General features: G+C 41.2%; 1 protein-coding gene across 1 annotated transcript in view; it reads right to left on the bottom strand.

Moving 5' to 3' along the window:
• CDYL2 (chromodomain Y like 2) overlaps nucleotides 1-17,330 on the bottom strand; it is a 50,289-nt gene that overhangs the window by 15,976 nt on the left and 16,983 nt on the right. The window contains exon 3 of the mRNA XM_025045248.1: nucleotides 7,044-7,261. Within this exon, the coding sequence (XP_024901016.1) occupies nucleotides 7,044-7,261 (218 nt within the window). The remainder of the gene's footprint in view (nucleotides 1-7,043; nucleotides 7,262-17,330) is intronic.

Raw genomic sequence — 17,330 nt, 5'->3', positions numbered from 1 at the left:
GCCTGTGCAGGGAGCCTTCCCTGAACACAAGCCACATCCAGACCTTGGAAAGGAACACCAAAACCAGAGCTCACCTACACCCTCCCCAAAGCAGGCACAGACGGTTAAGAAGATGGCACTGAGGTCACTGGCTGCAAACTTGGGAGCTTGGCTGGGAGTCCTTTAATCCCTGGTAAACTTCTGCAAATCTTTTTCCAGAATTTGCTTGTTTAGCCCTTTTCAAGGTGTGGGAAAAATTCCTGTGCACACCCCAAGTAAGGCACGTGAGCCATCTCTAGAAGTCCAGTTGATTATACTCTTACTCATCCTTAATTCAACTAAGACCCTCGCACAGCTTGTAGGTAGCACACGGGAAGTGGGCTTTGGCATCAGACCCATAAAAGGTTCAAGGTGCCAAAGAAAACAACCGTCAAACACAAATTCTCTATCCAGCTAAACTATCATTCAAAAGCAAGGGTAAAAATTAGGCATTTTTAGTAAAAGAATGTTTACTATTCTTAGACCTTCACTGAAAAAAAAAACTAAAAAAGGATTCACTTCAAGGAGAAAAAAACAATATTCAGAAAGAAAAATTGGCATCTAAGGAATGACAGCCAGCAAGGAAACTAGTGAATGTATTGATAAATCAATATAAGAACTGACTATAAAAATCATCATACCAATCATACCGATGGCTAATCGAGAGTGGGAGGTTGCACAAGGTGGAATTATGGTCCTAGGCAATAATATTGTGTCAGATGAGAGGACAGATGACTAGAGAAAAGCATGCCTAGGTTATATGTCTGAGAGTGGTGATGAGGTAATAATTACATTTAGGTTTCGCTATGTGTACATAACTTAAGGATAACTTCTTAAAAGTACATCGTGAATTATAATGAAGGGGGGAGCACGAAATAAAGAAAGCTCAATGACCCAATCCAACAGAAGTTAGGCAAAAAACAGAAATCAGCACAGGAAGTATCTGGTAAGAGAAAACAAGGCATGCACTAGCCTGGGTGCAGCTGAGAGTCCACTGGGGGAGACATTAAGTGAATAGGCTTTTAAAGGATCATTATTAATTATTCAATAGGCATAATCATAGGATATAGTGTAGAAATATTATGAGTATTTTTTAATGTACTTTTAAAAAACCACCCCCCGCCCCCACTTATTAAGCACTTAGAGGTACCAGAGATTGCACCAGATAATTTCCACATAATACTTTATTCCAAATGAAAATCTTGAAAGATACGGGAATGATATCCCAATTTTGCAGGTGAATCAAGGAACACTCAAAGAAGTAGTAAGCTGCCCAAGGTCACCAGTAACAAGCAGAACCATGATGCAAATCTCACCCCAATATCTCTTCAATTTCTACTATTCCATTCTGCAGGATGACTTAGATAAATGGATGAATTTAAGCAGAAAAATCATCCATCTAAATCAAGAATCTCCCAGCCTGTGCTCTGTGAGAACGGGAGAAGCACTTTCTACTCTAACAGGGTATAAACCACAGGTTTTCATTTTGAATCAAAAAAGGTAACAGGCCACTATCTTGTGGTCCTTTAATCCATCTGCCTCCAGAAATAGACACACTCTCACCTATATACGAACTCTATTTCTCTGAGGCAAATAAAAGAAAAGCCTGCTGTAAAGACATGATTCTACACATGACTCATAGAGTGGCCTCTCTGAGGTCACAGTTACTTGTCAATTAGTAAAAACAAAATTAAACAAAAAAGCCACCTCCTTCGTGAATTTAAGGGAAAGCAAATTTGTGTCTTACTGATGCAAGAAAAGTACAAACTACAATTTTTTTTTTTTAATTAAAAAGAAATTACATCTAGTTAGTATAGCGTTCCTTTGCCTTTCTTGTGTTGATAATCCAATTTGGACTGACAGCGCAGGTTTCACTTTCTCAAAGGACCCAAAATTTTATAATGTAGCTGGTTTATTTAAAGTAAAATGTTCTAAAATTATTACACCCCTTTGCCTTCTTAAACAGAATACATCGCACACATGTAACTACCTCTCAGTGGTCACTTGCTAGCCTATAACAACCCAGTCCCCTCAGAGGCTCTGGGGCTGTGCCTCTGTAACAAATGCTCCCAGACTGCTCTGCATTTCGAAGTCCTGTATCCGTTTGTGAGATTTATTCCTTGTTATGTACTTGCTAGCTGCTACTTGCTCCTGCTGTGTCAGCTAGAGAAAGCTGACATTCCTCTGCTACTTCTAGCTTCTGATCTGCCACGGGTTGGAAGCAGATAACCAAATCCATTAAAAACAGGTGTAAAGAAGGAGACCAGGCTTTCTCTCCCCTGTATCTTTACTTGCTGAACTTAGTCACCCAGGGTCCATCTCACCTGCGACCACCATCGCGAAGGTCTTCCCAAAATCCCCCGACTGAACACAAGCTCTTCCTTCTTCTGACGCCCCAGCTGTTTTACATCCCTGCTCTGACACTTCCGACAAATTCCCTGGTAGAATGAGTGCATCCTTACCTTATCCTGCCTCCTACCTGATTTAAATCCCTGTGATAGGCGGTCTCTAAGATGGCCCCCAATAATCTCCTCCTCTGGTATTCCTGTCCCGTGAAATCCCCTCCCCTGAGTGTAGACTGGAACTAGAGACTCACGTCTAACCATGAGAATACAGCAAAGTGATAGGATGTCCCTTTCAAGAGGAAATTAGGGTACAAAAAGACAGTAGCTTGTCTTGGCCATCCTCTCTTGCTATCTCCCCTTCTTGGTGCTCTCATTCTAGGGGAAGTAAGCTGCCATACCATGAGTAGCTCTACGGAGAGGCTACTCTATATAGTCCATGTGAGACCTGCCAGCAGCCACTGAGTGTGTTTAGAATTGGATCCTCCTCTGAGGCTCAGCTGAGGCTGCAGACCCAGCCAACTCCTTTGACTGCAGGCTTATGACAGTCCCTGAGCCAGAAGCATCCCGCTAAGCCATGAATGGAAAGTGTGCGATAATAAATGTTTGTTGTTTTAAGATGCTAAGTTTAGGGCAATTTGTCATGCAGTAACAGATAACTAATATAATCCCTTAAGAGCTAAAACAGTATTCCACTCGTCTGAATGACCCTTGTAACACCTAGTTTCACATTTCTGAGCATGAAAGGAAGTGAGGGTGACTGGAGTGCCGGGGAAAAGAAGAAGAGACAGGGCTGGAGAGGCGGGCAGGATCGGAACTCACCGGCCTCGTGGGCCACGTTAAGAGTTTCGATTCTTAACCAGAGTGATAGGGAGCCACTGGCACATTTGAAGTGTGTGTGAGTGTGTGTGTGCACGTGCGTGCATGTGTGCATGTGTTTATGTAGAAGGGGTGACTTGATCAGATTTGCATTTCCAGCAGATCGCTCTGCCTGCCTTGTAGAGAATGAATTACAGGGCAGGAAACGTGAAAGGGGAAAGACTTGTTAGCAGATTATTACAATAGTTCAGAAAAAATAGCCCAGCAGTTTGAACTATAAGGGTTATGATGGAAATCGAGGAAGGAAACATATGAGAGAGCTATTCAAGAAGTAAAGTTAACAGGCCTTGGGGATGGTGTGGACATGGAGAGACTGATCGACAGGGTGTGAGGTGTGACTCCTGCACGTGTGGTGTGCTCCTATGGGTGATGGAGCTGTCTGCTGAGGCCAAGAGCTCTGGAGAAAACCAGGAGTTGAGCGAGGGCTTGGGGTCTTGTCCTAATGGGGAACTGGATGAGCTTTAAATCACCAAGTCTTTGGGCAATCTATTTTGCTGGCTCTTTCCTTAAGGGGTATTTTCATTATTCTCCTGGTCCTTTGCTCTATTCCAGACAGGAGATATGTTATAACATACCTGATAGCCTCAGAATCCAGTTAACAAACCCAGTAATGTATGAATTTCTGCCCATGAGGCCAATGCCACCTATACAACTAGAAAAAGAAATTCAATTATAACTGTGAAGATGGTCCCTTCCCAGTTCCTCCGTGATCAAGCAAGACTGTCATTGCTTGGCCATTAATTTGCTTCTGTTTCATCTTAACAATGATGGGACATTTATTAAACACCTCCTATGTGTCAGATACCCTGTGAGCCTCTTTGCACACATCACTTCTAATTCCACAAGCAAGATCCTGTATGATTTCTATAAACAAGGAAGCTCAGGGAGGCAAAGTAACTTCCTAAGGTAACAGAAGTGGTGAGTTGGTAGAGGTAAGGTTTAAATCCAGGTCTGCTGGATTTAAAATCTGTGTTCCTCCAATATCTGTGTTCCTCCAATAACTCCACCTCTCCATTTCCATAGGATCTTTCTTTCAGACCTGCTTTACCCAGTTAGCTAGCTTATCCATATAGTCAATCCACTTTGGTTGCTGAAACAGCTGAAAACACCAGATCAATATTTTTTTCCTCTCTTCTCCTGTTCTGTTACCAACAGACACCAATTAGAAATGAACCTCTAATTAACCAAGCCCACATCTCAGAAGGTAAGAACATATGCACCTTAAATCCATTGGATGCAACACACTTTCCAGGATAAGTAGGTGACAGTTAATATACAAGGCTGCTCCAGAGACAGAATAAACTGGAAGACTTCACATTTATTCGATTAATTGAAGGAAATGGTGTATCTTTTTAAATCATGCTTTTAAAACGTAGTGATGTAGAAAAAAAAAAAATCCAAGCTTTGGTCTCATGTGGATGTTTCATGATGAGCATAAAATAACACGGAGTAAACCACAGGTTCTGGACTTCTCTGAATCCTACACAGAGGTCTACATAGCAGAGACCCCCGAGGTGGTTCCTGAAGGTGGAGGAGGGAGAGACCCCAGAACACCATGCTTAGGGGAAGGGCAACAAGCAACCACCAGCCCCACAAACTGGGCAGGCTTGAGACACATCTCTTCCTTTACAGGTTGGCAGCATTCCTATCACACCCACAGTCCCATAAGAGAGCCATCGTTTATGTAAATCGCAGTGATAAGACATGTGATTACAAGTTCAAGGACACAGCACCTCCCATGCCATCCAACTTCCTGGGTCTCCCCAGGTGTACTGCATACATGGGGCAATGCCAGGCCATCCTACCAATCCCAGTCTGGGTAGGCAGCCACTCCTTGACTGTGTCCCCCCAACACACCCCTGTGTCTTCATTTCTACTATGGACATCGGAGTACAGGTAATTGCAGGGGCAGGAAAAGTGGGGTTTGGAGTTAACCGTCTTCAATGCGCCAGGCACTGGGCTGAGTTCAAGAAACAAAATGGTGGGCAAAGACGGCGACAGTCCTGAAGCTTACATTCAGCTAAGCTGTGCGACCTTTGGCCTGTTGAGTTTTCTAAACTTGTTTTCTCATCTGCAAAGAGGTGGATCATAATAATCCTGCATCAGAATTGTACCGGTGGGGTGAAATGCGACAAATAGCAAATACAAAGCAGGAAGAGTCGCTGCTAGCTGGCACTGTCGTGTGATTTACCACGCTGTCGCCTTGTCCCAGGTCAGTCGAGTTGGAGAGGACTGCTTGGATGAGTGTTTCCCACATTTGCAGCATCAAGAATCTCTTTAAAAAATAAACTCTTAATTGCCCCCAAGAACCCCGTATGTTAAATGATGTTAGCTACCTAACTGCATTAAGCGTTCATTGTTTCTCTGTTTTATTCACCTAAGACATCGGTATGATTAGCATTTAAAAAATAATGTAGAGAAAAGATAAACTGGACTTCATTCAAATTTTTTAAATTGTACATCAAAGAACATTATCTAGAAAGGAGACAACCCAAAGAATGGAAGCTTTCCAACCATATATCTCATAAGGGTATAGTATCTAGAATATATAAAGAACACTAAACACTCAACAACAAAAAACCCCAATTTTAGAAATAGGCAAAGGACTGGAATAGACATTTCTCCAAAGAAGATTAATAAATGGCCAATAAGGACATGAAAAGATGCCCAATATCATTAGCAATCAGGAAAATGCAAATCCAAGTCACAATGAGATACCACCTCACACCCACTAAAATGGCTATAATAAAAAAAGATAAAATAACAAGTGTTGGCGAGGATGTGAAGAAATTAGAACCCTCATAAACTGCTGGTGCAAGTGTAAACGGGTGCAGCCCCTGTGGAAAATAGTTTGGCAGTTCCTCAAAAAGTTAAATATAGAGTTACTTTATGACCCAGCAATTTCACAATTAGGAATACACCCAAGAAAACTGAAAACATATGTTGTCACAAAAACTTGTATACAAATGTTTGTAGCAATATTATTTGTAATAGCCAAAACAGAACCAACCCAAATCTCCGTCAACTGAAGAACTAATTGACAAAACGTAACATATCCATACAGCGAAAAGGAATGAGGCACTGACACATGTCATAACATGGATAAACCTTGAAAACATTAAGCTGAGTCAAAGAAGCCAGTTACAGAAGACCACATATAGTAGGATTCCATTTGTATGAAATGTCCAGAACAGGCGAGTACAGAGAGAGAAAGGAGGTTAGTGACTGCCAGGGCCTGGGGGAGGGAGGACAGTGTGACTGCTAGTGGGGACAGGGTTTCCTTTTAGTCTGATGGAAACGTTCTGGAATTAGTGGTGATCATTGCACAACTTGGTGAATATACTAAAAATCACGGAACTGTACATTTTAAAAGGGTGACATTTATAGTATGTGAATTATATTTCGATAAAAAATGTAAGTGAGCTGAGTAAATATAATTCCACCTAAAGCAGAGAAATTGAACATGTTAATTATGATGCAGCCTCGCTGGAAAAGCCCAAGATTTGACTGAATTCTGGGGCCACCCCCTGACTAGTTCTATGACCTTGACCAGTTGGTTGAATCTCTCTGTTTACCAGGGTCTTCATCTGTAAAATGGGATAATATCACTATCTGGTCATAAAGATCAAATAGATAATGTATGTAAAGTGATTAAAAAATTGTGTCCTATGGTTAAATGTGTGGGGAGGGTGGTGGCTATTTTCATCAGCTCCCTGATGGAACAAAGATAAAGCCAGTGCCCCAATCTGATGAGTGAAAGACCCGGCCCACCCTGACCCTCCCCTCCAGTCCTGTCCCCCTCACCTCCGGGGTCAGCGCGTTGTTGTCCGAGGTCTGACTGGACAGCAGGATGTGTGTGAATCCCTCTTCCTTCCGCACGACGATGTCCCGAAACCGACAGTTGCTTTCATTCTGGCGGACGCTGTACCTGAGCCTCTTGTCAAAGACGTAATCCTTCTCTGCGTCCAGCTTCCTCTTCACCGGGCTGTGCATGTTTAAGCCCCCGTTGGTCAGAGCAGAGCCTTCCAAAATCAGATACACCAAGTGAGAAACCAAGACAGGAACAATCACACAAGAGTGAGATCAGAGAGCATGCCGGTTTTCACGGGGAGGGTCAGATGTGCTGGGACCCCGTGCACCCTCTGTGGTGAAGGTCCCGGGCCTTAGCTGCTCTATCTCCAAATTCAGAAGAGGGTAGAGAGGGCCCCATGCGATACTTGATTCCCCTCTCCTTCTGCTTAGATGCCATCAGCAAAAGGGAACCCATGCCTAGAAAACTATGGCCATAAAACAAAACAAAAGCACTGCAGTTTCATTCACATTCACCAAAACCTGGAAGCAACCAATATGTCCTTTACTAGGTGAATAGATAAACAAACTCGTCCATTCATACAATGAAATATTATTCAGCGATAAAAAGAAATGAGTTATCAAGCCATGAAAATACATGAACAAATCTTAAATGCATATTGCTAAGTGAAAGAAGCTAGTCTGAAAAGGCTACAGATTGCATGATTCCAATTATATAACATTCCAGAAAAGGCAAAAATATAGAAACAGTAAAAAGGTCAGTGGTTGCCAGGGGTTCAGGTGGAATAAGAGGAGGGTGGAATAGGTTAAGTGCTAGGGATTTTTTTAGGGCAGTAAAACTATTCTGTATGATACTATAATGGTGCATGTAAAACAAACATTTGTTGAATCCCAAAGAACTTCATAGCACAGACAATGTATCTTAAAGTATGCAATTTAAAAAATAATAATAAGAGATTGGGGGGATGCAAGGATGGAATGCAGCATGGGATAAAAGAATCTACCTGTATTATTACAAATGTAAGAAACATCCCCTCACTGAAGAGGGGAGGGGGAAGGTCCTGACCTACGGAACTTCAGGAATGAGTGGAGTCTGTAAAGCTACAGGCAAAATAACCTGTACAGAGCACCGAACTCCAGCTGATAAAGCTGACTCCCATGGAGACAGGTATGAGCTAAGAATTTTGAGACCACGGGGGTGGGGTGAAAAAAGCAAAGGGATGAAGCACAAGTTAGTAGTTATAAAACAGTCACAGGAATTTAGAGTACAGCATAGGGAATGCAGTCAATATTATTGTGACGGCTGTATGTAGTGCCAGATGGATGCTAGAGGAATCGGGGGAATCACTTCATAAATTATATAAATGTCTAACCTTTGTGCTGTATACCCAAAACTAATATAAAATAATAAAAAAGAATTCTGATACTATGATACATGCATGCTGAAATTGAACAACTAAGTAGATGGCAGATGGTAGGAATAAGGTTTCTCATCATTGAAGTGACAGTTTACAGATAAGCAAGGGGAGGAGGCTAGAATGACCCATGTGATAATGGATTAGAGTTGAAGACATCAATATGAACTCACATTTAGCTTAATACAAATACAGACGTTTCCATACGGAAATAGTTGTAGATAAGTGTATATACATAAGTTAGTATATACATGGGCGTTTCCTTGCTCTGTCAGCTGACGGGGTCCAGAATCAATGGCATCCCAATAGCAGCCAGCACATACCTAGGAATCAGATCTTGGTTTCTGATACCATTCTCAATAAAAGAAATCAGGGCTCCCTAGAGAAATGGTTGATTCTAGGACTGGCATAGGAAACATAAGCATATAGTGGCTAAAAGGACGTTGTAAAAAAAAATTAAAAACAACCTTCACGATGATGGGGCTATGTCAAAAGGACACAGGTGCCAACTGATGGCCAAAGATGGAACGATCTGAGCACCAAACTACAGTATTACATTATAACTGAAAGAATAAAGATTCATGAAATAAATAAAAGATTGAATAAATGAAGAAACAGGAGAAAAGAGACAATTCTCCCACACACGAGAATTCTAAATAGTTTATGTGGACACTCTGCCTTCAAGGAAGGGCAGCATAACTACCCACTCTCTGAGTGTGGCCTGCGCATAGTACAATGTGGAAAGCTGGGGGTGTGGGGGAGAGCAACTTGACAATAGAGAGCCCTGGCTGGGGCAGATGGAGAAGCCAAAGTCTCCTCAGCCAGGAGATCAAGGTCAGCATCCACAGTGTAAGTGGCGGTGATGGCATGCACCCTCGATCACGATGTGAGAATGGCACTTCGCCTCTGTGATCTTCCTCTCAAAAACCCACGTAGTGAGATCATCAAACAAATCCAAACTGATGGATATTCAACAAAATCCCTAATCAGTACACTTCAAAACTGTGACGGTCACCAAAAAAAAAAAAAAAAACAGGAAAGTCTGAGGAACTGTCACAGCCCAGAGGGACCAACGGAGACGTGAAGACTAAGAGCAACAGGAGCTCCTGGATGGGATCCTGGAACAGACATTAGATAAAAACTAAGGAAACCTAAGTAATGTATGTACTTTAGTTAATAATGCTATGTCAGTATTGTTTCAATTGTAACAACTGTACCATACTAATGTAGGGCATCAGTAATAGGAGCGGCTAAGTCCGAGTACATGGAAACTCTCTGCGTTGTCTTCCCATTTATTTTCTCTGTAAATCTAAAACAGTTTAAAAAATGAAGTGTATTTTAAAGAATACATTTTAAAATTAAGTTAACAATATATTTTTTAAAACCACAACTTCCCAGGCGACTCTGACATGCGAGCAGGTTTGAGACCCTGGTGCACTTTTGAGCGTGCACCAGCACCACCCAGAGAACTGTGAAAAACCAGTCTGCCGGGCACACCCCACGCTGCGGCCACTGCTCCGGAGACCAGGCTTTGAGAACCAGGATCCAGACAATGCAGAGATTTGTCCATCAGCAGGCGCCCACCCTCCCACCCCAGGGCGCCACATATAAGCAGTCTTCTTCATGCCCTATGCTTGAATGCTGATGAAGGTCTGGAAATCTTGCTGAATTCAGTATTTCTGCTGTGGGTAGGGGTGTGACTGCCCTGTGCAGGATGAGGCAACCTCTCTGAGAGGACCTCACTAAGTTACAGTGGTGTGGGACAAAGGGTACAAAGAAACAGAGCAAAAGGCTTACTATGTGCTAAGCATTGTTGGAAGCTTTCATTGTGTTTTTGGCAGGGAAGGGAAAGAATTCGCTATGGAGACTGAAATGCTGCATCCCAACAAGAAGCCGGCCCCTGAGGCCAATCCTGCCCGCCTTGGAAAACTTCTGGGTAGACGGAGTGGGCACATCCTGGTTGCCGATCCTCAGGAAGCAGGTACAGAGGATCCAACGACATAACATATTTAAAGGACCCACAACATAGTAAACAAACAAATAAGAAATCTGTGTCTCTCACATGCTTTGTAATCATTATGACCTGGCTCATCACAAAAGTATTCCTGTAATATTTTCTGTGTGAATCCTGTCTCTCCAACAATACTATAAAGTATTTTGAGGTCAAGGTCACTGTTACACAATGCAGCCCAGACCAGCATAATACCGAGCACCAAGAAGTTCACGGGATTATTCCTTGGCCTCTGGGTGGATTCAGATGCTTAATTAGCATGAGGGTCTTGGAATCTCCAGAACCAAGCCAAAGGCAAGGACCAAGGAATGCTTCACTGGACCCCTCTTCCCGCATGCCGGGTCTCCACGCAGGTGAGCACTCAGCAGCAAAGGGGCACAGAGGCACAGTGGCCTGTGTCATCTGACAGCTCCCATGAAGCCTCCTCATGTTGTACTTTTCCATTACTCAAAGCAACTGGGCTTTGTCAAACACCACAAAGTGGGGAAAACGATTCGATGAACTCCGGAAAGTAAACGGGAGCATTTAATTAAAAGGCTTGTGTAAAGGAAGCTGTTTCTTCAGGGTTAACCTCAAAACCTCCTCGGAAGGGCTTCCTAATTGGAGCTGGCCACGGTCTCTGCAGCAGCTCAGGCACATGCGTGCTGTGGTCCTGCTGGCAGAGGTTAGCACAGCACAGAAGCTGCTCTCAGTGGACACTGGCTCTTGCCTGGGGAGAAGTCAGAAGCTCAGGGCTCTGGTACATCAGTGCTTTCCAGGGCTGGGAAAAGTTTAATAGAATCCTCCTGCCCTGCAACTGAATCAAAGTGCTAATAAACAATGTTATCAAGAAGGAGGATGTGAAGGTTACCTGTTTTGAGCAGCTCAATATGTTGTCTCTAACCTTCTCAATAGCCCTGCAAAACCGTCATTGTGAGTCCATTTTGCAGATAAGGAAAAGTGAATAACTTGCTGAAAATCAAAAAGGTTTTACATAGTAGAGTCAGGACTGAAGCCAGCTGCCTTCCATTTGATTGACTGATTCATTCAAAATCGATTTATCACTTCCTATGGGCTAGCTAGCTATCACACTAGATGATAAAAATTAAAAAAAAAAAATTAGAGCAATAAGGTGTCTGCCCTCACAGAGTTTACTTGGGGTGGAGGAGATGGAAAGTAAACGAGTAAACTAATACCTAAAATAATTATAGATAGGAAAACAACACAACGACGTGATAACGAATAATGGGGGAGGGGTGTTTCTGTGAATTCAAGGCCTTTTTCTCAATCAGGATGCTTGGCTAGAGTTTCCAATGGTGACTTGGAAGATGCACTATCACCTGACAAGAGACTCCTTAGAGACTCCCTAGGGTCTGAACTCACATCATCTGTGGCTGTATTACATCACATTTCTCATTATAAGTGGCTAAAACAGGTCCTGTGTTTTAGGAGACGCAGAGGAAAGTCGCCCCTCAGAGCCTATCATACTAACCTGACATGGAGCTGCTTTCAAGGCCTCTCCCTTTCAAGGGCATCGTACTCCCCTGAAAGACGGCAAGCGGCAAGCTGGCAAGGAAGACGCCATGGAAAACAGAACATGCCAGGAGCATGGAAGTCGAAGGCTTTACAGCCAGGCAGTATAAAACTCCCAGCCCTGCCTTTGCTAATTGGAAAGAGCTAGGAAATCACATGAGTTCTTGAGCATTAGTCTCCTTAATTGTTAGATGGGGACTATAGTACCTGCTTCTTAGGGTTGTTCTAAGCTATTTTAATTTAAGAACTGATATGGGATTAGCAAGAGCCCGGCTCATCCTAGGCACTTCATAAATGTTAGTTGAAGGATGCCAAGTCATTTCAAAAGAGAGGAATTAACTGGTGAGTCTTCCTAGCCATGACTTGCCTGCACCCAAGCCCACACCCTCCCTCTAAGTCCAAAGCACAGACCCATGCCCAGAGAGGGCGCATTCCAGTTGCAGGGGACTGACCGCACTGCTGAGCCCTGAAGTCAGGGTGAAACAGACCATCATTCAGAGGGGTCCTGTCTCCTAGCTTGTGTGGGAAATTTGGTCTCTGCTGCCCTTGAGTCTACGTCCTCCCCACCACTTCAGCTCCCAAACCCATTTGCTGCTTTATGTCGATGTTCTGCCTCTCACACACACCGACGATTAAATTTTTTGTGAGCCCAGTATTTATCTGCATGTCACATCCCCTCTCATGGGCTACAAGGCTAGGTGGCTCACTGCCCACTCTGTGTCTCCACACGCCACATGTGGAATGGGAGACACCACTCCTGCCTCAAAGGACTGTTGTGAAGAAAAGGAAATGATGCATGCTGCGTTTCTGGGACACAGGAAACCCCTCCGTCATGCTAGCTTCCTTTCTTCTGCTCCCTTCAAACTTTCTCACATTCCTTCCTTCAGAATACAAAGGAATACTTGCCATTAGGAAAGCTCCATAAAATTATGCTCTGACACAACCCCTCTGCTGCAAACATGCATAAATACTGGGCTCACAAAAAATTTAATCGTCGGCGTGTGTGAGAGGCAGAACATCGACATAAAGCAGCAAGTGGGTTTGGGAGCTGAAGTGGTGGGCAGGAGACTCAAGGGCAGCAGAGACCAAATTTCCCACACAAGATAGAAGACTGGACCCAGGCCCACAGCCTGACACTAGGGGATGGCATGAGGCCCCTCCATGAAGGCAGAACAATAACAAACCTATGTGCTGTCCAAAGCTAAGGCTTTACGAGGAGCTCTGGGCCAGGTGGAGGCAAACACAAACTATTAGAGAAAGGAAGGGAGAAAAAGCAAAGAAAAACAAAACAAAAACTTCCCTCTTGAAATGAGCCTCTACACCAAAATTCCAAAACAGGAAGATATCTAATGCTTAGAAATCGAGCCAACAAAACCAACGTGTTACACAAATTAAAATGATTGTGAGAAATAAAATGAATATCATGAAACGATCTGACAAGGACTTTAAAATAGCAACGTTGAGAATGCTCAAAGTGACAGATGCAAGGAAAACATTCATTTAAAATAAACAAGAAATTCTCGAACAAAAGCAGACAGAAAAGAAACAAGAACGGAGGTAAAGAACTAATTAAAAAGCAAATGACAATTAGGAAAAAACATTCACATATCACAGATAAAAAACAAAGACCCCCGAGTTGTACAAAAAAATTTAGACACTGAAGACAAAAAGACCAAAACATCCTCCAAGAAAAAATGGACAAAAGCTATAGACAGATATCCACAAGAAATGACACTTAAACATAATCAAAGATTTCAACTTCACTCAATAACGCAAAGTAAAACTCATAATAAAATAAAAATTAAAACTATACTGAGATAATATTTCTTACCCATCAGCTTGGTGAAGTTCAAAATTTTGAAACTATACTCTGCTAAAGAGGATGTGGGGAGTTGAGCATTCTCTAAATGGTGGGTGGAATGCAAAATGGTACAACTGCCATGTAAGGGACTTTGGCAATATCTGACAAAACTGTTTATGCATGTATTCTCAACCCAGCAATCCCACTTCTAAAAAATCAATGTGAAAGTATGCCTCTAATAGTACAAAAATATATGTGCATCAGATTATTTTTATAGCATTATTTACAACTGCAAAATATTGGAAGCTACCTAAATATACAAACATGATTTGAGAAAGTAAAATACGGTGCATCCACATAATGGAATATGATGCAGCAGTAAAAAAGAATGAGACCTATCTCTATCAACATGGAGTGATTTCCAAAATATATCTTCAAGTAAAGAGAGGCAAGATGCAGAAGTATTTTACCTTTAGTGTAAGAAAGAAGGGGAAATAGGTAAATCTGCTTCTTTTTGGCAAAAAGAAACACAGGAAGAATAAACCACAAAACAATGAACTTGGTTACCCACAGGTGACTGGCAGAAAGAATGGAGAAGAGCTGGGGAAGGAGTGACGCTTCTCTGAGGACATATTTTTGTTTAATTCCTGAAGTACATTAAGGCACATTAAGAAAATAAAATCAATGAGGTTAGGTAAAAGTAAACTGAAAGCAAATAAAAAGAAATTAATCATATTTCAAATGAGTAACATAAGCACACTAAAAGGGGCGAGAACCAATAGAAATCACTTTTGAACGCAATATTATGACTACATATACCCTCAAACAAATCTTGAGGTATGGGTGGAGTAATTCTAAAATTATTTTATGAGCAGTATAGGGTTGAACAAATGGATAAATGTACGATATTATGGAGAGACATACAAAGGGACTTGAAAGAAGAGACATACAAATATGGAATGGGGAAGGCGAGGAAGAATCCAGTGGAATTTAAAATGGAATTGGAGGTATCAGTATGAACTTATGATTTAAAAATTATATACGTATATATTAATGTATATATTTCCAAGCTCTGTCAGCTAAAAGGCCTTAGAATAAATAAAACTTTAATAGCAATGAGCACACTTAGATCCCAGACATTGGCTTCTAAATACCAATCTCCATTAGAATAAACCAGGGCTCTACCGAGAAACGGCTGGTTCCAAGGTTGGGACAGGCAAGGTACAATTTGGGCTGGAAAAATCTTGTACCTGGAAATGAGGAAGTGATCAAAAATATAACCAGGCATGTCAATAGGACATATGAGGCAGCTCGAAGAGTCTCTCACTGGTTGAACCTGGAACAATTTAAATACTAAAATAAGTAAGGGCAGTAAATGGAATATAAACTGTTGCATAAAATAAGAATCCTCAAGTTTATACTGATAATAGAGATGACAGAAAGGCATACAGACAGACTGACAGATAAATTATAGATGGATAAGTGAGAAGAAACAATATCAACTATTTCAGTAGAGATGAATAACTTAAATCTAATCTTGAGGAAACATCAGACAAACTCAAAGTGAGGAACACTCTGTAAAAAACTGACTTCTAGTCTTCAAAAATGTTAGTGTCACTGAAGACACAGAATGAGAAGTTGTTCCAGGTTAAGGGAGATTAAAGAGACATGACAACTAAAGCCATCTTGGGATTGTGGGCAGAATTCTATATTGGAGGGGGAAAAAATCTATGTAAAGGACATTACTGAGATAATAGAGAAAACTGGAAGATGGACCACAGAATAAAAGTATTCATCAATACTAAATTTCTTGAAGTTCATAACTGTACTCTGTTGACTTAAGAGAATATCTTTTTTCTTAGAAAATACCCATACTGAAAATTAAGGGTAAAGGTGTGATGCACGCAATCTACACTCAAACAGTTCAGAAAGAGAATAATTTGTATATAATTTATATAATCATTTATATATGTTATGAGTGCATTTATGTGTGAGTCCATATATTTACATACACGAGCACACGCACAGAAAGAAGATAAACTTGGCAAAATGTTAAAAACTGGTAAATCTGAAAAGGGGTTCTTTACAATGTTTTCTATAAATTTAAAATTATTTCAAAACAAAAAAAAACCCCACATTTTTTTAAAAATAAATATTCTGCATATAAGAATCAAATTAAAATTCCACACAAGGGATAACTCTAAGAAAGGAATATTAAAAGAGATAACAGCTGAATATTTTCCAGAACTTAAAAAACACTGGTTCGTAGTTTGCATGAGTACTCTGAATACAAAGCAGGATAAAAGACAAATGATAATGAAACTGTAGAATGTCATGAACAAAAGAAAAGATCTTAATATGTAGCACAGAGGGGAAAATCCCATTACCAAAAAGGGATGACAGACTGATAGCAAAAGTAGTAACAGAGGCCTAAAAAAATGAACTACCATCAAAATGCTGAGAAAAATAACTGTCAACCAAGAATTTTATACCCCGCTAAAACAGCATTTAAAGGCCAAAGTAAATGAACATTTTCAGATATCTCAACACCAAGAGAGTTTATTTACCACAGACTCTAAAAGAATTATAAAGAAAAATGTCAGCAAATCAAAAACTTAATTCATAGGAAGAGAAGATAAAACAAAGTAGATTATTACAAATTTAGTAAATATAATTACTGGCTTTAAAAATAATAAAAATAATGTTTGGTGTTTAACCACCTTGGGTAGACAAAACAAAAGCAAGATGTTCAATGAGAAGTTAAAGCCAAACAGGGTCCTCCTTGCTATACTCAACAGGAGGACATCATTTTGGTTAGGAAAAAATACATAGTTAAGTATGTATGATAAAATTTAAGAAAAGAAATATAATCTATAGCCAGGTTGCAAACCAGCCCAGGGAAAAGGGAAAATATAAGATGTATCAATTAAATATGAAATAATGAAAAGGTCAGGTGAAGGGGATGGAAGAAGGATCACAGAAACAGAACGATAAAAAGAAAATACAAAACAGAAGAAAAACATCCAAATATATTAATAATCACATTAATCTGAACAGATTCAATTCATGTATTAAAAAAAAAAAAGATGATCAGACTGCAGCAAGAAAAGGTGTATTGGAAAATGCACTGCAGTTTGTGGGACACAAAGAGAAACAGAAACCTGTTATCTGAAGGAGAGCAGGAAGCTGCCATGGGATTAGGGGTGAGCTTTCTGGGAGAGTGGAAGGTAAAGGGCTGGGGGAGGCCCCAGAGGACTGAATAGATGAGGGAGACGGACCACAGGACACTTCTGCCATGCAGCTTCAGTTTGCAGGAAACATGGCCACTCCACTCAGGGCTCAGGATCCATGCCCACATACTCTGCCAAGAACATGTCAAACTCCAGGCACAGAAGATTACCAAGCTTCCTATGGACAGGGAGGAAGGAAGAAAATACTTAGACAGACCCCCAAAGAACAGTACCCCTGGTGGGAGGAATGCATTATCCTGCTGGTTTTACCCTTAAACAGTCTTTCCTTGTAAGCAGCTGGGCTAAGAGAGA

The sequence above is a fragment of the Pteropus alecto genome, unplaced genomic scaffold (assembly GCF_000325575.1).
Source record: "Pteropus alecto unplaced genomic scaffold, ASM32557v1 scaffold42, whole genome shotgun sequence".
NCBI classification, from domain to species: Eukaryota; Metazoa; Chordata; class Mammalia; order Chiroptera; family Pteropodidae; genus Pteropus; species Pteropus alecto.
The sequence above is the reverse complement of the archived record's forward strand: the minus strand, read 5'-3'. Positions and strand labels throughout refer to the sequence as shown.